This window comes from Alligator sinensis, unplaced genomic scaffold, assembly GCF_000455745.1.
Source record: "Alligator sinensis unplaced genomic scaffold, ASM45574v1 scaffold421_1, whole genome shotgun sequence".
Classification (NCBI taxonomy): Eukaryota; Metazoa; Chordata; order Crocodylia; family Alligatoridae; genus Alligator; species Alligator sinensis.
This window is the reverse complement of record NW_005841871.1, coordinates 1,479,893-1,502,720: the sequence shown is the minus strand read 5'-3', so window position 1 is coordinate 1,502,720 and position 22,828 is coordinate 1,479,893. Positions and strand designations below refer to the sequence as shown.

General features: G+C 43.7%; 1 protein-coding gene across 1 annotated transcript in view; it reads right to left on the bottom strand.

The window, feature by feature from the left end:
* Positions 1-22,828, bottom strand: part of AFAP1 (actin filament associated protein 1) — a 165,302-nt gene that overhangs the window by 109,043 nt on the left and 33,431 nt on the right. The window contains exon 2 of the mRNA XM_014527232.2: positions 2,176-2,304. Within this exon, the coding sequence (XP_014382718.1) occupies positions 2,176-2,302 (127 nt within the window). The 5' untranslated portion in view covers positions 2,303-2,304. The remainder of the gene's footprint in view (positions 1-2,175; positions 2,305-22,828) is intronic.

The window sequence follows — 22,828 nt, the reverse complement described above, 5'->3', positions numbered from 1 at the left end:
TGGGGGACCCCACTGCCCACTCTTTTGAGGTAGATACCAATCCGTCCACCACCACTCTGAGTACAATCCTTAAGCCAATTTGCCATCCACATGACTGTGTATGTCTATGGCATAGCCGTTCAGTTTGTTTACAAGAACAGGATGGGATACCATGTCGAAGGCTTTCTTAAAGTGACATCTACCTCGACTCCTGCATCTAAGCATTTAGTGACCTAGTCATAGAAAGAAACAAGGTTAATCAGGCAGGATCTACCTGCTATGAACCCATGCTGGTTGCCCTTCAGCACTATATTACCCACTGGACTCCTACAAATGTGATCCTTGATAATTTTTTCCAAGGATGGAGGTGAGACTAACTGGTCTGTAGTTACCCGGATCCTCCTTCCTCCCTTCTTCAAAATAGGGACCACATGGGCCCTTTTCCAGTCCTCTGGGACCTCACCTGAGCACCATGAGTGCTCAAACACCCATGCCAGTGGCTCTGCTATGACACTGGCAAATTCTTTCGGCACCCTTGGATATAGCTCATCCAGTCCCACCGACTTAAATACATCCACAAACAACAATAGGTCGGTGCTGACAGTAGGTGGGCTGGTGTTCCTCCTGCTTCTGTCTGTAATGCATTTGGGAGCTTTGTCTAGATCTGTTGGTCCATGACTGGAATTCATATGAAGCACAATAATAGTGCAACATAGTACTAATTGTACGAGCTGCATACTAGAACAAATAATATTTTTTTCAGCATCTAAAGTTAGAAAGTCACTTGTATATATTTGATGCGATGAATAATGTTTCATACTCATTCAATATTATAATCTGTGACTCTCTCTGAAATAAAGCTATGCAGCTGATTTCCTAAGCCAGTAGCCAATACTTTATTGTTTGAGACTAATTAATTGCATTGGTTAGTCTGATCAATAGTCAATTGGATTTTCATCCTTTTTCAGAAGCATAACTATGCTGGCTTCCAGGCAAAATTAGGCAATTTTCCTTGTTCAAGAGAGACTGAACATTTGAAATAAGCAAAACATCAGAAGCTCCTTTAAAGATGTATAGACCTTGCTGCTAAAGGTGACCTGCCCTGGACATTTGTCATTTGGGAGGTTCCCTGTAATATTCTGAACTTCCTTTGTTGATATCCCATCTTCGGATTCAACCTCTTCTATCTATATTTTTAACCAGTCTTTAGCATAGTTGAAATCTCCAAGAGTGTATTGCAACGGAGTCTCCAAAAGTGAATGCGTTGTTTCTGTAACATTTGAATATATTTATCTTTTTATGATCTGTTTATGTCCTTCTATTCCAGCTGCAAGAATAATGGCTAGGGCATGAATGAAAGGACACAAATTAAAAATGTTGTAACCACTGCATTTTAGCTATAATGTACAATAACTGACAGAGTAAGGAATGTAACATATACTACTGTTCAACAACAGTAGATTTCTTGAATTACAAAAGATCCTAATAATTTGACACTTTGATTGTTGCATATGGGCTTTCTGAAAATATCAGGGTCAAAGTTAAGTTTGTGAAGTTGTTTTAAATGGGGTGCTGACATGAAAGATTTATTTAAGTGGCAACATTTTTAAAAAACCCAACAACACCATTACTCAAAATTCCTTTCTGGTTCTTTTGTTTTCCTCCCCAACATTTCCTGCGTGGGAGAGGGAGATGGGGCGACATTAGCCTTGCCAGAGAGTAACATGAAAAATATCACTGAGATTGGCTTGTTTCTGGGTAAAACAAGGTGGAGGAGGTCTGGAAAGCCAAAAAATGTATAATGGCAGCAGGCTGCTGTCAGTGCTCCATAATGTAATACTACTTCTCAACATTACCACTAATTGCAGGCACAGCCACAAATGAAATAAAGTAACTGCTAAATTCACAGATCACAAAACACGCTAGTTGGCAAACTATGTAAAGTCAAATGAATTTGTGGTTAGATTATGTTTATATTCATAGGGTGGAACATATGTTCAGTAGGCTAGGTCCTGCCCATTATCCCATTTTATTGTTTAACATAAGGAAAACACTTAGTAAAGTTACATTTAGTTTTTCCTTGTTTGTCTATGTTTGCTTCAATTTGGCTTCTGAGGGGAAAGGAAAAAAAACCCCGTCTCGTTGAGCATAAGCTAATTCTTCCCATTCTGCAAGCAACAAGTCTCCAGCACTGACCTTTTGATGACTGTATCCTCAGGAGAATGTTAGTTATTACTGCCTTTTTCTCTCTGACAGTGGATGTTAGATATTCATGGTCCAAAAGTTCAAGAAACAGACGTAGCTCAACTATTAACTCTTCCATGGCTGAAAAACAAGAAAAATTAAACTTTGTAAACATGAAGGGCAGACTTACTCCTCTTGCATTTAAACTGCTGTCTGTTTTTTGCATGTTTAATCCTGCCTATATTAAAATTTACCTGGGAACATATTGCATCCATCAATCAGACAAATTAGTGAGTACTCACACATTTGTAACCATCAGCACAAAATGATTATGTATGTATATAAGAGAACACCCACTCTCTCTTGTTTCTCTCTCTCTCTCTCTCTCTCTTTCTGTCCTCTGTTCCCTATACTGTTTGCGCATTTTTCACTAAACAGGCATTGAATGCAATGCATAAACAATGCTAGGAGCAAGGGGGGTCCCCAAACTCAGGACTCTTCTCCACAAGGAGAACCTACCTTATAAATAATAGTCATTCTTCCTTTTGCTTGCTCTCTTTCTGGCACATTCATGTTTCATTTTTGGTTGTCCAGTGGGCCAGCTTTAAACAGCATGCAATCAATCCTACCTAGCAATCACCTAGTGATTATGGGACACTTTTGTGAAAAAGTGGAGATGTGGGTTGAAAACCTGTTAGGATAAGTGGGATATAAAACCCAGATCTCCCATTTCTAGTCAAGTGCCCTAATCACAAGGATACTGGGCAAAAGGTGGGCAGGTCCCCTTCCTGTTCCAGGCACGCAAGCTGGCTTGTGTAGATGTCTACCTCTGAGCAAGCTGTCTCTTGACATAATGGAAAGTATCTTCCTGCTAAGTTAGATACAGGAGTTCACCCATTCCCCCATTCCTAACATTTCCTATTGGCTGCCTGCAGGCAAGTTTTGTCCCATATTTATGTGCTTTGGAGGTATATGAGGCTACCCACTGCCAGAAAGAGGAAGCTATGCAAATCCCGAGTGGAACAGATTTCTTCTCCTGAAGCAAGATGTGTGTTTTTGGAACACTATTATGCATTTTAAGGTGACTGTGTAACATGTATAACATTTGAAAATGAAAAAAATTAATGAAAACCAATTACTACTAATGGATATTTTGTAAAGTAGCTAAATATTTATTTTGCGATTGACAGTACCTTTTATTTTAATTACTTTTGCTTCCATCACGGTGTTATACACGCAAAAATAAAACCCAGAACTTTACACTAGTGATGGCTTTACTTTTAATTTTTTTTAAACTAACTAAACTGTACTGTTTGTGTGATAGAAGAGATCTGACTTAGATTGTCACCTTACCTATCCATTTGATTTTCATCCTCTTGCCCTTGCATACAACCTGTCTCTGTTGTCAGCACCTTTTGCTACTCCCTACTGGGGCTGTGCAAAGCTTTGGGTACTGATTCGATTCGGAGGAGATATGGCCCGATTCGGTGGCTGAATCTCCGAATCCGAATTAAATCAGGAGACCAATAAAAAGGTCTGAATCAATTCAAAGCTCTCCAAATCGATTCGAAAAACATTCAGAGAGCTTCAGAGATTCAGGCAGTCCCTGCTCACTGCCACAGGGAGCTGAATCTGGACCCAGACTCCATGCTGGTAAGTAGAGAGTAGAGTGGGGCTGGGGAAGGGAGGAAGGGCCCCCACCAGCCCCCATCCCCTGCCTGCTGCCCCAGCTCCCTGAGTGCCACTGTCCCCTGCCCATTCTCCCCGCCCCACCCCTCAGGGCTGCTCCACCCGGCCCCTGCTAGCCAGTTCTTTAAAAAAAAGTCCTGAACTCACAAGCTTCTGCACTGGCCATTGGGGCTCCTGGGGGCTCGTGGCAGAGCCCCCCCATGCAGCACAGGGCAATGGGGATCATCCCCATGCCTGGCAACAGCTGGCAGGGATGGGGGCTCATAGCAGAGCCCCACAGGCAACATGGCACAGCAGGGTGCAGTGGGGATCACTCCGCTGCCTGGCAGCAGCCGGTGAGTGGGGGCTTAAAAAAAAAGAGCCACTATGCTGGGGCTAGGAGAGCTGGCAGAGGATGGGGGCTCATGACAGAGCTTCCCATGCAGCACGGGGCAGTGGGGGACAGCAGATATCATCCGCCACCCTCCCAGCAGAATCTGGTGAGTCCCGTGCTTTTTTTTTTTTTTTTTTTTTTTTTTTAAAATAGCCAGGGCCGGGAAGCGGCGTGGGTGGTTTTTTTTTAAAAGAGCCAGGAGCTGGAGCTGGAGCTGGAGCTGGGTGGGGCAGCCATTGACGAGGCTGGGAGAGCAGGCATGCGATGGGGCCTGTTTGATTCAGAGATTTGGCTGATTTGGCGGTGGCTGAATCTCTGAATCAGATCTGGCCAAGTTGATTTGGGACAGCGATTCGAATCACTGAATTGAATCACTGCCCCCTGAATTGGCTGAATCCAAAGCTGAAGCGAATACCAGCTGCTTCTTGCAGGCCTTCTCCCTACTATCTCTCATAATTGCTCACAGAAACTATTCAAATGCCTTCTTAAAACTAGTTCAATTTTTTTGTCCCTAGCGTTCCTATTGGAAGGCTGTTCCAGATTCATAATCTGATAACTAGGAAACTACTTGTTTGACATCCAGAATTTATTCATGACCAGTTCATGCCTACTTGTTCGTCTTCCAAAATTTTCTTGTAGCTTAAATAGTTCTTTTCCCTCTACAGTGTTTACTCCTCTGATGTATTTATAAGACAGCAATCATGCCCACTTTCAGCCTTCATTTTGCTAAATTAATTAGGCCATGTCTTTTGGTCTGCTTTATTCATAGATTCATAGATTGTAAGGCTGGAAGGGATCTCAGAAGATCATTGGGTCCAGCCCCCCTGCACCAGGCAGGAAAGACAACTGGGGTCATCTGACCCCAGCAAGATGACCATCTAGTCTAGTCTCCTCTTGAAAATTTCCAGGGTAGGCAATTGCACCACCTCTGGAAGGAGCTTATTCCACAGTCTGGACACCCTAACTGTGAAGAAGTTTTTCCTAATGTTGAGGGTGAAACAGTCTTCCAGGACTTTGTGGCCATTTCTCCTGGTTCCCCCAAGGGCACCCTAGTGAACACAGTAAGCTCTCCATTATCCTGGTATATCTTCTCTGGACATATTCCAATTTAAATTAATCTTTCTTGAATATGGGTGACTAGAATAGCCCATGCTATTCCAAATGAGTTCTCTCCAGAGCCTTGTACAATGAAATTATTACTTGCCTATCTCTGCTGGAAAATACCTGGAAACTGCCTTTGCTTTTTTTCCCCACAGCCATATCACTTTTGTGATCAACTTGTGAACAACTAATTCATCCAGGTCTGTCACCTCCTCAGTCTCCCAAAAGATGAGCTCCTATTTTATAGCCAAAAATATGCTTTATTAATTTTTAAGGGTATGATCTTGCACTCTATACTATTAACTTTCATACCAGTGCTATTATGTTAGTCATCAAGGACATGTAGGTCATCCTGTGTGTACTTCAATCTTCTTCTTGCATTGACAACACCCCCCAACTTTGAGTTAGTAGAAAGCATTTTACATATTTAGACTTTTTTCTGCTAAGACTCTTAATGAAAATATTAATCAAGATCTTTCCAAAGACTGATCCTGAGGCACTCAACCAACTACTTGTCTCCAGCCCGATACTTTCTCTTTGAATACAACCCAATGTTACCTTCCCGTTAGTCAGTACCTTACCCATTTTACAATTTTCATATAAACCCAGTTTAAATAAGAATTAGTTATTCTCACACTTGCTTTCTCTAGATAATCACTATCTCAAAGATAGTGTTAGTTTGGTGCGATGGCACAATAAACCCATGTTGTATTTTACACTATTTTCCATTTACCTCTGTGGCTTTGATTACTCTCTCCTTCAAATTTAGTTCTAAGGTCTTGCATACTACTGAAGTGAAGTTAATGAGTCTGCAAATTATTTATTAATTTTTATGCTGCCATTCCCAAAGGCTTAGGCTGGCTTGCAGAATGGAGCAAAACAACTTATAAAACAAATGGACAAGAGAACAAAATAACTAGTAAAAGCCAATAGAGCACAGGTTGGCAACACTTGGCAGCAAGAGGTTGTTTTACCAGAGTTTAGCTTCAAGCAAGGGCTGCTTCCAACTTGGCCTGCACCACTGCTGGAGCTGGAGCCACAGCTCTCCCTTGCAGCACTGCCACTTCTCCCCACCAGAGGAGTAACCACCAGGAACAAATTCCCACATGTGTCCCAACCTGGCACACTGATGGTATTTGCAGGAGTCTACTCCTGGCTGACCTGTAGGGATCATTATAGGGCATAAGGGAGAAGGTAGTCCGTTAAGTACGTAGGGCCCAAGTTAATCTTGTCCTCTTCATAAATAAAGATATATTTGCCATTATTTAGTCGTATGGTACCAGTACTGATTCAATCGTTTTATTGCAAATTCATGCTGTTGAACCTGTGATTTCATGTGCCAGTTATTTCAGACATCAGAGATAGAGACTCTGTAATCCACTGAATTAATTGAATGTATTTGGTCACAGGTGTCAAACTCATCTGGCTCCATGAGCTGGATGACGGTCACTGGGCTGGTCTGTGGGCTGGATCGAGACTGTATGGCATACAGTGCTGGGTCCAGTCTGTACACGGCATGCAGAGTGAGCCCCAAGGCTGGCACATGCTGCATACAGTGCCTTGCTGGATCTGCCTGTCCTTGGCATGGCCAATCCAGACTAGACCCAGAGCCAACATACAGAGCTGGTTTGGCACAAGCGCTGCATGCAGCTCATCACAGACTGTGCCTCCCCTACAGTGTGCAGCACGCACAGTGCCAGGTTCAGCCCACGTGCCACAAGCAGTGTGTAGGGCCAGGACCAGCAAATGCCTTATGCAGCATGTGGGATCAGTCCAGAGATCCATGGGCTGAATCACACAGCTCTATAGGCCGTATATTTGAAACTCTTATGTAAGGCTCTGAGTTTTGTTTCCACCCTGGATGTAGTAACTTCCATATTCTTACTCTCAAGAGCGAACCTGCCCTTGGCCCCATGTTCAACAGCATTATTCTTACTGAAAATGTAGATGACGCATTCCTTTAGTTTTTGGGGCATATCTGTATTCTCTTTATGCCATCCTTACCGTAAAACAGCCCTAGGTCTTCTTTCTTTGCTTTTTTTAAAATTTATATAGCTGAAGAACCTTTTGCTATTTTTTAAATATTTTTTTTTTTGAAAGTCTTACTCAGCTTGACTTTTGGCAGGTCTCATTTGATTTATGTACTTTGTGACATCAAAACATATCTTTTTATGTTAGTCATCCCTTTTCTTCCATTTCTTGTAGGCTCCTTACTTAAGCCCATCATACTTTTTGAGATGGCAGTTCATCAGGTTAGGTCTGGAACCCTTTTCTTTTCCCTTCTGAAATGGAAATTCTATGCATCAATTCTATGTGACAGATGAACACAGATCAGTCCCTTGAAATAATATTGTGCTGGTTCTCCCTAAGAGGAGGCACCACTAACCTGTAGACTGCTACAGAAAGCTGTGGGCCCACTCTTGAATCCACTGAATTCAAGAATATACCATCATTCAAGAATCCACTGAATTCAAGACTTCAGTGCAAGAAGCATTGGGATGTTAAGGCACTCAGGGCACATGACTAACAGGTTACTGAGGAACAAAACGTCATTTCTCTATAGCACAATGTAAGTATTTAAATTAGGATGCTTAAACATTAAGAAATCTATCCACAATTCTGGTTCCCAAATCAAGGGTTCAAAGAAAGAGCTTTACTTAGTTTTGCAGCCTTGTCTGTATCACTCACTAGCAGTGGTCATACAACAGAAGCTTTCTAAAACATCACTGAGCTAGACAAACAGTCTGGATAATGACAGAGAAATCAATCAAAAACAAAAAGGTTAAGATAATGTCTCTGCAAGCCTATTTAGGATACTTACAGACACCCAATGTCATCCAATTTTTCTATTGCCCAATATGTTATTCTACTTTAATTAAGTGGTACTGCCACTGTAAAGTTAATTGAGTGTACTCTTATGATTTTTAAAGGTGGCTACTCGATCCAGAATGATAGGCTCCCTGCCTAAGCTTCTTCACAATTCAGTTCATTATAACTACCCAACAGATATAATGCATCTGAATTATGGCTAAACTATTGGGTGTACTGGAAGGGACCTCAGGAGGCCAGCTAGTCCAACCCCGTGCTCAAAGTAGGACCATTCCCAACTAGATCACGCAGCCAAAGCTTTGTCTATCTGGGTCGTGAAAACCTTCAAGGATAGAGATTCCACAACCTCTCCGAGTAACCTGTTCCACTGTTTTACTTCTTTTGTAGTGAGAAAATTATTTTCTCTAATGTCTAACCTAGAAATCCCTTGCTGCAACTTGAGACTGCTGCTCCTTGTTCTGTCATCTGCCACCACTGAGAACAGTCCTAGCTCCATCCTCTTTGGAACCCGTATTCAGTGGTTGAAGGCGGCTATCCCCCCTCAATCTTCTCTTCTCTAGACTAAGTAAGACCAGTTCCCTCAGCCTGTCCTTGTAAATCATGTGCCCCAGCCCCCTCACCATTTTTTGTTGTCCTCCTCTGGACTCTCTCCAATTTGTCCACGTCCTTTCTGTAGTGGGGGGCCCAGAACTGAACACAGCACTCCAGATGTGGCCTCACTAGTGCTGAATAGGGGGGAATAATCACTCCCCTGGAGATACTGGCAACACACCTACCAATACAGCTCAGTATGCCATTAACCTTCTTGCAACAAGGACACACGGCTGGCTCATATTCAGCTTATTGTCCACTGTAACCCCCAGGACCATTTCTGCAGAGCTGCTGCCCAGCCAGTCAGCCCCCAGCCTGTATTGGTGCATCGGATTGTTCTGTCCTAAGTGCAGGACCTTGCACTTACCGATTTCATAGACATTAAGGCTGGGAAGGGGCACCCAAAAACAACAGGCTCCCCCCCTGTCCAAGGGGCAAGAAGTCAGCTGGGGTCAAATGATCCCAGCAAGATAGGCATCCAAATGTTTCTTGAAAGTGTCCAGAGTATGTGCATGCACCACTTCTGGGGGGAGTCTATTCCAGGCCCTAGGGACTCGGACAGTACAGAAGTTTTTCCTTATGTCCAGCCTAAAACGGTCTTCCAGGAGTCTCCCATCACAACCACGCACTGAGAGTGTGTAGCCTCTGCCAGTTCCCTAGCGAATTCATGGTCAAGCTCTTGGCTCCTGATAAGGAGGTCTGTAGTAAACTGCTACCGTTATATCCCCTTGACCACATTCCCCTCATATTCTAAACCAGAGGGTCTCAAGTTGTCCAGCCTAAAACGGTCTTCCAGGAGTCTCCCATCACAACCACGCACTGAGAGTGTGTAGCCTCTGCCAGTTCCCTAGCGAATTCATGGTCAAGCTCTTGGCTCCTGATAAGGAGGTCTGTAGTAAACTGCTACCGTTATATCCCCTTGACCACATTCCCCTCATATTCTAAACCAGAGGGTCTCAAGTCCTACTACAAGACCGTTTCAGGCTGGACATAAGGAAGAATTTCTTTACTGTCCGAGCCCCCAAGGTCTGGAACAGCCTGCCACCGGAGGTGGCTCAAGTGCCTACACTGAACACCTTCAAGAGCAAACTGGATGCTTATCTTACTTGGACACGTTCAAGAAGCATTTGGATGATTATCTTGTTGGGGTAATGTGCTGACCTGATGATCTTGCAAGTTCCCTTCCAGCCCTAATGTCTATGAACTCTAAGAAGTCCCCCTCCTTGGCTGCCAATCTCTGCTTGTAGAGAAGTGTACTCTTCCTTTACATAGACAACTATACACCCACCCTTTTTTTGCAACACAATCTCTCCTATACAAGGTATAGTCATCTATAGCTGTGGTCAGATCATAGGTGGAGTTTCACCAGGTCTCCATTATCCCTATGAGATCATACCCATTTGTGTTTAGCAGGAGGGGCAGCTCCTCCTGTTTGTTCCCCAGGCTACTGGCATTTGTGTACAGGCAAGTGAACCTGCTGTCAGAGGCCTTAGACTTCTCTGCACTCCTAGAAGAGCCCCGTCCCTGGGCGGGGGTAGGAGTGAGTTCCCTTGTGCAGCCTGACCTGCCGATTTTGTGGTTGACACTTGGTGGGCTTCTACTGGTGGTTATCTGCCCATCCCCCAGCGAACTTAGTTTAAAGCCCAGTCAAGCAGGTCAGCCAGCCATTCTGGCTGAGAAGAGCTTCTTCCCCATTCAAATGAGGTAGACGATGTCCCTTCCCAACAAATCGCTGCCTCTGTCTCTGAAGTGCGGACTGTGGTCATAGAACCCAAAGCCTTCACTTGTCCTCGTTGAACTTCATGAGATTCCTTTTGGCCCAATCCTCTAATTTGTCTAGGTCACACTGAATCCTACCCCTACCCTCCAGGGTATCTACTGCTCCCCCAGCTTGGTATCATCTGCAAATCTGCTGATGGTGCACGCTATGCCATCTTCCAGGTCATTGATGAAGACATTAAACAAAACTGGCCCCAGGGCCACCCCCTGGGGCATTCCACTTGATACCAGCTGCCAACTAGACATCAAGCCATTGATTACTACTCTCTGAGCCCGATGCTCCAGCCAGTTTTCTATCAACCTGACAGTCTATTCATCCAGCCCGTACGTACTTAGCTTGCCTGCAAGAATGTTGTGGGAGACAGTATCAAAAGCCCTGCTAATATCAAGGTACAACACATACACTGGTCTCCCCTCATCCACAGAACCAGTCATCTCTTCATAGAAGGCAATCAGGTTGACCAGGCACAACTTGCCTCTGGTGAATCCAGGCTGACAGTTCCTAATCACCTTTCTCTCCTCCAAATGCTTAGAAATGGATCCCTTAAGGATCTGCTCCATGATTTTTCTAGGGACTAAGGTGAGGCTGACTGGTCTGTAGTTCCCTGGATCCTCCTTTTTCCATTTCTTAAACATGGGTACTATGTTTCCACTTTTCCAATGATCTGGGATCTCTCCTGATCACCATGAGTTTTCAAAGACGATGGCTAATGGCTCTGCAATCACATCAGCCAACTCCCTTAGCACCCTCAGATGCATCCCATCCAGCCCCATGGACTTGTACACATCCAGCTTTTCTAAGCAGTCCCTAACCTGGTCTTTCACCACTGAGGGCTGGTCACCTCCCCCCCAAACTGTACTGCTTGATGGTGCAGTAGTTTGAGTGCTGACCTTGCCCATGAAGACTGATGCGAAAAAGGCATTGAGCACTTCAGCCTTTTCTGCATCCTCTGTCACAAGGTTGCCTCCCCCATTCAGTAAGGGACCCACACACACTTTCCCTGATCCTCCTCTTGCTGCCGACATACTTGTAGAAACCCTTCTTGTTACCCTTCACACCCCTTGGTAGCCTGCAACATCAATTGCATTTTGGCCTTCCTGACTTCATCCCTGCACACCTGAATAATGCTCTTATAATCTTCCCTAGTTATTTGCCCACGTTTCCACTTCTTATAAGTTTCCTTTTTGTGGTTTAGTTTACTGAAGAGTTCCCTGCTAAGCCAAGCTGCTCTTATGCCACGCATGCTTGTCTTCCTGCACATTGGGATGTTTTGTTCCTACACTCTCACTAAGGCTTCTTTAAAGTAAAGCCAGCTCTCCTGGACTCCTCTCCCCCTCATGCTGGCTTTACAGGGGATCCTGACCATGAGTTCTCTAAGCAAGTCAAAGTCTGCTTTTCTGAAATCTAGGCTCCATACTCTGCTGCTCTCCATCCTTCCTTTCCTCAGGATCCTGAACGCTTATCATCTCATGGTCACTGCTGCCCAAGTTGCCACCCACTACTACATCCCACACCAATTCGTCCCTGTTTGTGAGCAGCAGGTCAAGAAGAGCATAACCCATAGTTAGCTGCTTCAGCAGTTGTACCAGGAAGTTGTCCCCAACACTCTCCAGAAAGTTCCTGGGTTGCTTACACACTGCTGTATTGCCTTCTCAGCAGATGTGAGGATGACTGAAGTTCCCCATGAGAACCAGGGCTGTTTGTGAAACTTCCGCTAGCTGTTTGAAGAAAGCCTCATCCATCACTTCCTCCTGGTCTGGGGGTCTAAAGCAGACCCCCACCAGGGCATCACCCTTGTGGCTGTCTCCTTTGACCCTAACCCAGAGACTCTCAACTGGCCTATCTCCAGTGTCCTACTAGAGCTCTGAGGAATCATATGGCTCTTTTACATAAAGTGCCCTCTTCTCCCCTGCCTGTCCTTCCTGAACAGTTTGTACCCATCCATGACAGTGCTCCAGCCACGCGAGCTCTCACCAAGTCTCTATTATTCCACTGACGTCATAGTTCTGTGATAGCGCAGGGACTTCCAGTTCTTCTTGCTTGTTTCCCAGGCTTTGTGCATTCGTGTACAGGCACCTGAGGTAACTAGTTGATTGCCCTGATTTTTCAGGAAGAATGAGAGCACCTACCCTGTTGCCCCATCTTGCTTGCTTTTCCTCCAGCTCTCCCACTTTCCTGAGGGCTTTGGTCTCCATTGCCTGCCAAACCTAATATAAAGCCCTCCTCACTAACTTAGCAAACCTGTCTGTGAAGATGCTCTTCCCTCTCCATCAGGTGGATCCCATCTCTTCCCAGCCATTCTCCTTCTTGGAAAAACATCCCATGGTCGAAGAAGCCAAATCCCTGCTGGAGACACCACCTGCACAGCCAGGTATTGATCTGCAGGATGCACCTGTTCCTGCTCGGGCCCTTTTTCTTGACTGCAACAATCAACAACAACACAGCCTGAGCTCCAGACCCCCTAGCCCTTGCACCCAGAGCCATGTAGTCACTTTTGATATTCTCAGGGTCTCCCCTGGCAGTATCTTTGGTGCCCAGATGGATGAGCAGCATGGGGTAGTAGTCAGAGATTATTAAAATCTTCTCAACATACAATTCATATTATAGGAATAGGAATTACGTGCAAGTATATCTGAACAACTCCGCTTTACTAAGCTAGAACTCTTTATACGGTCTTGCTTACTTACAATAAATTAAGTAGACTTTGTTCTAATCTATCCAACTGGAAATTAGCTGATTTGAAAAAAAAAAAACCAAACTTCAAATAGATTCAATTAAATACGGTAGATAACATTAGAAAGATTTAAGATGAAGTTCTCTCTCCCCCCCAGTCAACATGGGGAAAAAAGCCACTCATGTTACCTTTGCATACAAGGAAACAATTAAATACATGGTAAATACATGCCAAAAGCAGCATGTGCTCAGTAACAGAAACCAACTATGAAGTTGATTAAATGTAACCAACACTCAAGTGTGACTATAAAACACATGGCCCATATTGGACAAACATACAGATTTTTTTTAATGGACAAATCCTACTACAAGAATAGCTTCGTGCACTGCAGCCAATTTGAAGAAGATATATGGTAGAGTCCACTGCACTCAGTTCCTCTCAGTGCCGACTCTTTTGCAAGTCATGGTGAGCCTTGAATACATTTTTACTTCCTCTCCATTCCCACAGCTAAGCTGCACTTCCCACCCCCTTTACCCCACCCCGCCAATTTCCAATTATTCCTGTTTCTTCCCCAGCCATAAATGTCTGGCAAACATCACCAAACAGGTCGCTCAGAATCCCTCTCTGAGCCTGTTGCACATGATTAGTGTAGTCCTGCCCTTCATGAGGTGGAGCTGAACAAGGTTGCCTTGCACCTCACCTAAACAGAAATTTTTGGATAATCCCAGAATTTGTGGCAAGCACACCCAGTTTCAATCAGAAGTGGGGAGCCAATTAGCACATGGATCCTTTGTGGCTATACTCCAAATACCGCACATATACTAAGCAGTGCTGAGCTATGGGGTCACCATAGCTTGAAGTGCTGTTGACTGCTGGGGCCCAGCCCAATTAACTATATGCTAAATCATGAGCCTTTCTGCTTTGTACTAACATCACGCATAGTTCATAACATACAAGTAGGTGCCAAAGTGCTGCTTAAAAGTGTGTTTATGGAGCACCGGTGCTAAAACTTTCAGCATTACGTGGTAGGGCACCTGCAGTGCCTGCCACTTTAAGGTTTCTAGTTGGCAGTGGAGCAGCCGGCAGGTGGGTGCTAGCTTCATCGAAGCTAGCACATGACCCTACGAGGACCCTGGGATTGGTTGAGGGGGCAGAGCAGCCTCCATTTTAATCCAGGCCCTCAGGGAGAAAGGGCAAGAGCTATGGGGATGGTTTGGAGGCTCCTGGTCCTGGATAAGACTTAAAACTGCACCCTGCCAGGGATGGGTGGTCTGGTGGGGCTGTTTGTGGCAGAAGTGTCCCCCAGAAATGCCAGGCCAGCTACCACCCACGTGAAAGGTGAGGAGGGGCACTTGAAAACCCCATCCCCTCCCTATGGGCGAGTTACCAACAAGGGAAGAGGCCTGAGCCATGCAAGCCCAGAGGGGGACACCTGAGCCCATCGTAGTGGGGCCAGGCATGGCGGCAGCCACCTGAACCTACAGGGTGAGAGACCCCAGTGCAGGGGGCCAGGCACAGTGGCAGCCACCTGAGTCCCACCGGGTGAAAGACCTCAATAGCCCAGTGGGGGGCCAGGAGTGTGAAGAGGCCCAGCGGGGGGCAGAAAGCCCAGTGAGAGGCCAAGCAAGAGTGAAGGCCCAGTGAGGGGCCGAGCTGAGAGTGGTAAAGATGAGTGGCCCTAGTGAGAGGCAGAACCACTGACTTGGGGGAAACTGAGGGGATAATATGGAAATACTGAATGTGACGGAAATACTGGATGTGACATAGAAACAGCGGTGAGGCATGGGACACGTGTAAGGAGAGGTCAGAGCGTGTACTTAGGTCCTTGTTATCAAGAGATCGAACAATGGGCAGCCTCCCGCCTTAGAAATAACATTCATATTATTTTCATCAAAGTTTGGCATGTGAGTGAAGCAAGGGTTTAGCCCAGAACAGGCAGGTGGCCGGCACCGAGACCTGAAAGGCCAGCCTGTTGCACACTATAAAAAAAACAAAAAGGTAAAATGCATCTGTTCTGGATGAACTAAGTCTACCCATAGTACCCATAATAACTTGCCTACATGTTGGTTTCAAAGTCAGTGTTTTTTAATTTGACCCTTGCTTCCATGTGCTAAGGGAGAGCAGGGTCCAACAGTGAGGGGTGGGTAGAATGGGGTTGGAGGGAAAGAAGTTGGGGAGGGACAAGGAGGACACCTGCCCTGTCCGATTTATTTTCTGTGCTGTAGCAGTGGAAGGGGGACAAATTCAAGTCAAATCTTGAATAGATTCTTCCCCCCCCCCCCAAATTGTAACAAATGTATACATTTTCCATACACAGAATGTAATTGGGGGGGGTCATCTTGCATTCAAGTAAATACTGTGTGTTCTGTATTGTTACTTTCCAGCTCTAAGCTGTCCCAAACAGTGGCACAAAATGTCAGTGGATCTGCAAATGGCTGTTCTGTAAAAATGCTCCATATGTTAAAACCAAAAATAAGAACTTGTTGAATTTTGATGGGGGCATGGCATCATTATATGGTACAAAAATACTTCAAATATCCTAGAGTAATGCAAATTTTCAGACTGCAATACTAAGATGTTCTTTCTACCTTATAAGCAGAACATGAAGCAGACAGGAAATCTGCAAAAAATGAATAAAGTCTCTAATAAGATAAACGATACAAAAAGCTGAATTATAAAAGCGTTAGATTAAAAACTGTTAAATAATTAAAACACTTAAAAAAATTTCTCTTTGTTTCCTGACAAGATCTGAATTTGGAAGTCTGTTTTTCTTTTGCAAACACGGATGGCATCACAAACAACAAAACATACAGAATGTAGCTCCATTTCCCTTTCAGTTGAATGCATTTCATCAAGCCTTCAAAAGAAGAAACCCCCCCAAGAAAACATGCAGTCTATTTCCAGCTGGTAAAAGTAATTTCAGTCTCCTTTTGAAATGCACTGGAACTGAAGACTGCGATTATATTATTTTTAATGATATTTCTACTTAAATATGCTACTTTTTTACTACTAAAAGGAAAGTCTATTAAGTCATTTTAAAAGACAACCTTAAAGTCATTGTTTCAAACAAGCTCTTTTATGCAATGTACACAAATTTAAACTATTTCTTGTTGCCACTACTTGACGTATTCTCCGATTTAGATAATTTTACCTTCTCCTTCATACAGATGTCATGGTTTGTACACTAAATAAGCTAGGACTGAATAATAGAAAATCCACAGAATGCATATTTTCAGTGAGCTATCATGACCTCTGAAATGGAGACTAAAAAATGAGAGGGTGATGCAACTCCCCAAAGAAAAGCATACTCCTATCATGAAAGATTACCCTTGGAAATGCTACATTACCACAAAATAATAAGAATAATCAAAAGGCTCTTAAAAAGGGGCCTATTTACTTGACAGCTCTGGCCATGCACATATTGCCAATGGAATTACTTACAAATGACAGGTGGTGAAAGGCAGGGTGGAGCACAGAATATTAATCACACAGTAAGCAAATTTCAGCTAGACCAAAGAGTGAAATCGCATTCCATGTTAATTGATGGGAAGTCCATTCTTTACCGAATAGGAATTATGGGCCCCTAATGTACTGTTTCAATTGCTATACACAAATCAAAAGCAATGACGCATCCTGAAGGATTTCCAGGTTTGGCTTTCAGAGTTTTGTGCTTTTTCAAATGACAACATACAAAACCAATACACACAAGCCAGCTAAGGAATACACAAAGGTAAAAATAATCCAAGAGAGTCAATTACATCATGTTGCAGCTTTTGTTCCAAGCCAACACTAAAACCAACTGGAACTGAAACAATTTAATGATGCAATTACTCAAAATCTGCATTTACAGGCACTAGTCTGTAACCTTTGTTTTTTCATGTAAAGGAATAAAGTTTTCATTGCAAATCAATTAAAAAATTCCTAGGAAGAATGCCATGTTGCACATACAAACTCTAAGGTTTCCTTAAACCAGAAGTAAAAGAGACAAGCATGAGCTCATTACAGGAATGTTCAGATTGTTTTTGGTTGCTCAGAGAGATTACAGTATTCCTTAAACTCATTTCACCACAATTATGACCCCAAAGTGTTTTCTGGCTTGCTAATATCTTCTTCACATACTGCTAATGAAAAAGAAAAGCCAAACATATCTTTGTCCCAAACAGTATTTCTTTTATATTTACTGTATAGTTTGCAAAGATAAAAATACTACTCAAAGTAAATGGCTTACTGTAGACCGTGAATTTTTGAGTAGGTGTATAATAGCTCTCACTGTAGCAGAATCTTGAAGGTTGAATTCCAAAATTATGTTATAAGCCCCCTTCCTCAGTTGCTCATACATTGCTAAATCATACTTCTCTGGGGCTAAAATTGTCCATGTTCGGTCTGAGAACAGTTATGATTTATAGATGTTAAGGCAAGGAGGATTCATTATCATCAATTCTGACCTCCTATAAAACACAGACCATGGAATTTAATCCGGTTTTTCCTCTATTAGACCCAGTAACTTGTATTTGATAGAAACCTATCTTACAGAAAGACAAAAAACTCATTTAGCTATTTTGAATCCTAGCTGAATAAGAAATAAATTACTTCTTCTACGAATTATTTTGATAAAATGCACGGACATAAAATTCAGCAATGGTTAAATAATTTTAATGATCTCTAAAGGACCATCTCTCTAAAGAAGTAAAACTTATTCAAACTTGTGAGTGTTTCATGATAAAAATCTGTACTGGCTTTTTTTTTTTAATTTCAGGTTAGAAAGCTTCTCTGTAGAACTACTGAATTATTTCAAAGCCATTGCCATTTCAGAGTCTGGGTTATTTAATTTTAAATATTTATATTTAACTTCCTGAAACTAATTTTTTCATCTATAGCTGGATTTATGCTTCTCATCAAGATCAGGCTTCAACACATATACTGAAAATTAATGTTTTTATATACATGTTAAAATTTCATCTGGATAATACGTCTTGCACTAACTGGTAATTAAGAAATACAGAGAGCCCTTATTTTCCAGGCAGTAAGGAGTAAGAGCTAAAGAGTTGAGTTTTCAACCTTAATGCTGCATTTACTAACTTTTCAGAACATGTACTTAACTTCCATCTTATCTTTGCCTGTTAGTTTTTGCAAGACTTCTATTAAACAAAAACATATACATGCACCCATAATGCAACTTACTCATAGAAAGATGTTTATACTGAAGATTTTATCACATTAAAAAAATGTTCTCCAAACCCACACTACACATAGTACTATTGCAATACATTCACAACTCCAAAATGCCAGCCTCCTTTTTCTCTAAAGAAGTAACAAGGAGATTTAAATTGTTCATGTCTAATCCCATGACTAAAGCTGATAAAAACGAACAAAAAAAAAGAATTCAGAAAAATAAAACCTGGCCTTTCTGATGAACGTAAGCTGACTTAGGGCCAGCAGCTACCATTATCTAAAAATGTACCAAACCCTGCCAAAATCTACATGTAAGTCAGCATTTTGTCCTACAGACAAGAATAGGCAGAAACCTGAGGTGGAATGCAGAACAGCACAGTTCACATATGTTGCCAGTTACTAAGCCAATTTTTTTTAAGTGTCTGTCTTAATAACTAGGGACCTACTCAATTCATGATTTTGTTAGAAGAGCGGGGGGGGGGGGGGGGGGGATTTGAAACTTACTAAAAATAAAATGCTGGCTCCCTAGTATTAGCCAGTGGTCCTCACGGCCACTGCAGCCCGACTGCGCGGCACACTGGGGAGGGGGACCGCCGGCATGATGGGATGCAGCCAGGATGGCAGCTGTCCCCACCCCTTACCGCTGACTGACCAAGAGGGCTGCCTGTCATGAGGTCCACCCATCCCTGCCAACCAATGGCAAGAGGCAAGGCAAGGGGCATGACAGACAGCCCTCAGCCAATCAGCTGCGAGGTGGGGTCCGCATGACACACAGGCATCTCAACCAAGCAACAGCGAGGGGTGGGGCCATTGGTCAGAGGCATGGGGACCCTGCCATGGAAATGGCAGTCAGCCCCACAATATGCTGGCAAAAAATCAGCTGACTGTCTCCTTGATTTGGGTAGATCCCTAATCATAACCGTTAAGCTGTCACAACTTTGGATCTATTCATTTAAGTATCTTGAAAAGACTTTAAATAATGGACATTGAGGAAGAGGAATAGGAAGAGGAGGCTTTCTCTGTTTAAGCATTAGCTCCGAATATTCCTTAAGTGCCCTTCTAGACTTCACTCTCCTCATTGAGGCAAAAAACTTCTCTGCAACTTGGAACTGGAGCTGTGAGGTAAGCACAGTATCTGGGTCTGTATTCCAAATCTGCAGAGATGAAGGACAAGTGATAAAAAAGGGGTATTGATTCATCAGGAAGGCAACAGTGATCACTGGTGCTGTGGATATGCTAAAACCCATAACTGAAATAAAAGATCGCTATATATATATATATATATGCATAGTAAGAGACGGTCCTAGTGTCAAACAGTTATGATCAGAAGTATACAAAACAGACACAGGGCAAGACAAAGGAATCATTACTGCCTCAATTTTCCCAATAAGGAATGGGGACACAGAAGGATTATACAATTTCCCTGAGATCGCAAAGGAAGTCTGGAGACAGGAAATGGATGCAAATGCAAGTCTTATGTTTCATATATTAGATTAAGGCTGTCCTTTTCTTTGGAAGAAAGAATAATTGCAGACTGCCATAGCAAGTCCATAGCTCACTCATGCAGAACGGAGATGTAGTAAACGCTCACTTTCTGGCCCCCTTGATGTATAACTGAGTAAATGTGAAACCCAATGGAGGAGCTCTCAAGGAGGCTTTGAAGAATCCTGTTTCATCACTTTGTCACCTTCAGGGACAAGGTAAAAAACTGAATGTCACTAGGCTGCTCCTTTCTTCACCAAGTTTGTTCCTCTAGCTCAGTGGTTTTCAACCATTTTTAGACTCAAGGCACCCCTCAAAGTGCCAGCTCTTAGCTGTCACTCATTTTGACAATGGAAAAATAATAGAGCAATTCTGTGGCCGAGAACTCAAAAAGACTACAATATATCAGCATGTTTTTGACACTATGGCTTCCTATTTAAAATCCCTGGGTTTATCTTGTGAATCGTGTAGGTGCTTGCACACCTAACAGTGCTAATATTGTGTGACACCCTGCAGTACCCTTAAAAGGATTTCATGGGTGCCACATGGCTGCTGCTGGCATGGGTCTTGCCTCAACCAGCCACATACCAGGGACCTGGGAAGGGGAAAGGCATGCAGGGAGATGGGGGAAACCAGAGAACAGTAGACCCAGCCCAGCCTGGCTGACCCATGGTTCCTGGCCCCCTTCTCCCTGAATGCCCTCTCCTATCACAAGTCCCTGGCACGTGGTGGGGTGAAGCAGAAGGCAGGCCAATTGCACCCACATGGCCCGAGGCAGTGTGTGGAAATACACCATGGCACCACTGGGGTCAGGGGAGGGGCTCCAGGAAGAAAGGCACCGGGAGCTGCAGGTGATCTGGACCCAACCAGGCCAGTGCTGCGCTGTGTTCTCTCCTTCTCCCTGCACCCCCTTTTCCTACCCTGAGTCCCAGGCATGTGGCCGGGCCAGTACCATACTTTGTTCCTGTGCACTGCTTCAGGGCATGTAGGTGCATCTGCCACAGCTCCTGCCCAACCTGGCTGTGCATTAGGGACTCAGGGTTGGGCAGGATCTGTGCCAGTTTCTCCAGCTGTGTTCACATGGCGCAGCGTGAAGCAGTACACAGGAACACAGCATGGCACCAGTGCCTGAGCCCCTACCAAGTCCTGGCTGGGCAAAGCCTGGATAACCAACAGCTCCTGGCTGTCTTCCTCCTGTACTCCCTCCCCCAGCAGTGGGGAGAACCTTACCTGAGTTTGACTTCATGGGCCTGGGTCAGAGCGGTGCACAGACAGCCTCACAGGGCAGAAGCCTGCCAGGAGCTCAGTGCCCCCTGCCTTGCAGCTTTCCAGTTGAGGGGGAAGAGGGGGTGGGACAGGGAAGGCGAAGGGAGGGGAGTGGCTGCTGCTGCTGGCTAGCATGCAGCAGGGACAAGGGCAAGAGGCACTGAAAGCCAGGGCAGCTACAGGCGGGATACAAATCTCCTTCAGAGGAGCAGCTGCAGACCAGATAAAATCATTTGGTGGGCCAGATCCAGCCTCTGGGCTGTATTTTGCCTGCCCCTGGACTAGACTATTAAAACTTTGGCACTTAAAAACCTGTTGGCATGCAACAACAGAAGCTAGACCAGCAAGTGGATGTGGAGGCAGTAATTGGGCGGGGGTGAGAGGAGGGGACGGCCTCCCAATTTTTCTTCAGAGAGCCATCTAATGTCAGAAGACTGTACAAAAAAAAGGAGACAAACCCATAAATAGAAGTATGAAGTCGTAAGGATTAAGATGCAATTCAGGGATGAAGCAAAACACCTAATCAGAACCCTAATCAGGATGCTCTGCCACCCACATATCAATTTGTGAGCCCCGCTACAAAAATATTATAAGTCTTTATTTCAAAATGTAGCAATCCAGACTGTAACCAACTATTTTTCTGAGAGCAACCGGAGCAACACATACAGTGACCGACTAAACACTCTTCCTATCTCATACATATTTATACTGAGCCTCAGTGAGTGTCAAGGTATTCGCTGCAGTTACAACCAACACATATTCCTGCTTTTGATTTCTTTCTACTTCCGCCTTCAAGGGAACAGGCTTGCAAAAACTAGCTTTCGTGGAAAAAAAAAAAACCAAACCAGCACTCCTGTCTGCTCCAACTGCTGCAGTCGAAGCATTACAGTGTTAGAAGAGGTGGAGAAAGCAGCTCAAAGAACGTTTGGGTGAGAAACAAGTTGCCAAAAAATTCTGTTCAATCAACTACAACTGTTGGTTGAGTGACAGCTTGGCAGGAACGTAGTTCCTAATCCATTAGTACAGGGCAGAGGCATAAAGGACTTGTTTCTAAAGTACAGTTCAGTGTTTAAGCTCTGCCATAGATTTCAGAAGGGAGGCTGTTTTTAGGCAAGCTCAGAGAACCATAACCATCAAGGAGCTAGTGATGAATTATTACCATTATAATGATTTCTTTTTATTATTCATGTTAAGCATTTTCTAACACTATGCTGCACAAACAAGTGCCAATAACTAAATACTAAATCATAAAGCAAAATCCACTTTTCAAGTGTTTTGAAATTTTCTTCTCAATATATTGAGTATGCATTTCTTCCCCACCTCAGAAAAATAACTTACCCTGAGAAGTAGACACACATGGATCTTGCTCCATCTTCAACCTCAGACTGAACATAAAATAGGAAAACTTAAATATAAATTTAGTTTCACTTTTCTTTTCAGACTCCTACTATTCTAACTACTGAAGAAATCAGGAGTTTCTTATATATCAGATTCTTAAGTTATTTGATTCAAATCATCTTGTCACCAGGACATTCCAAGTCCTGTTTCATAACTCCTGCGCTAATTCAACTTCTGCATTGTTTCAAACCACCAAAGATAAGCAAGCACTACAGTCAGCTTAGAGACCATAAATAAAGCAAAGGAGTTTCACATGTACAAAAGGCAGACAGAAAATCTGAGATAGGAGGCAGAAGGTCTGTCCCAGACT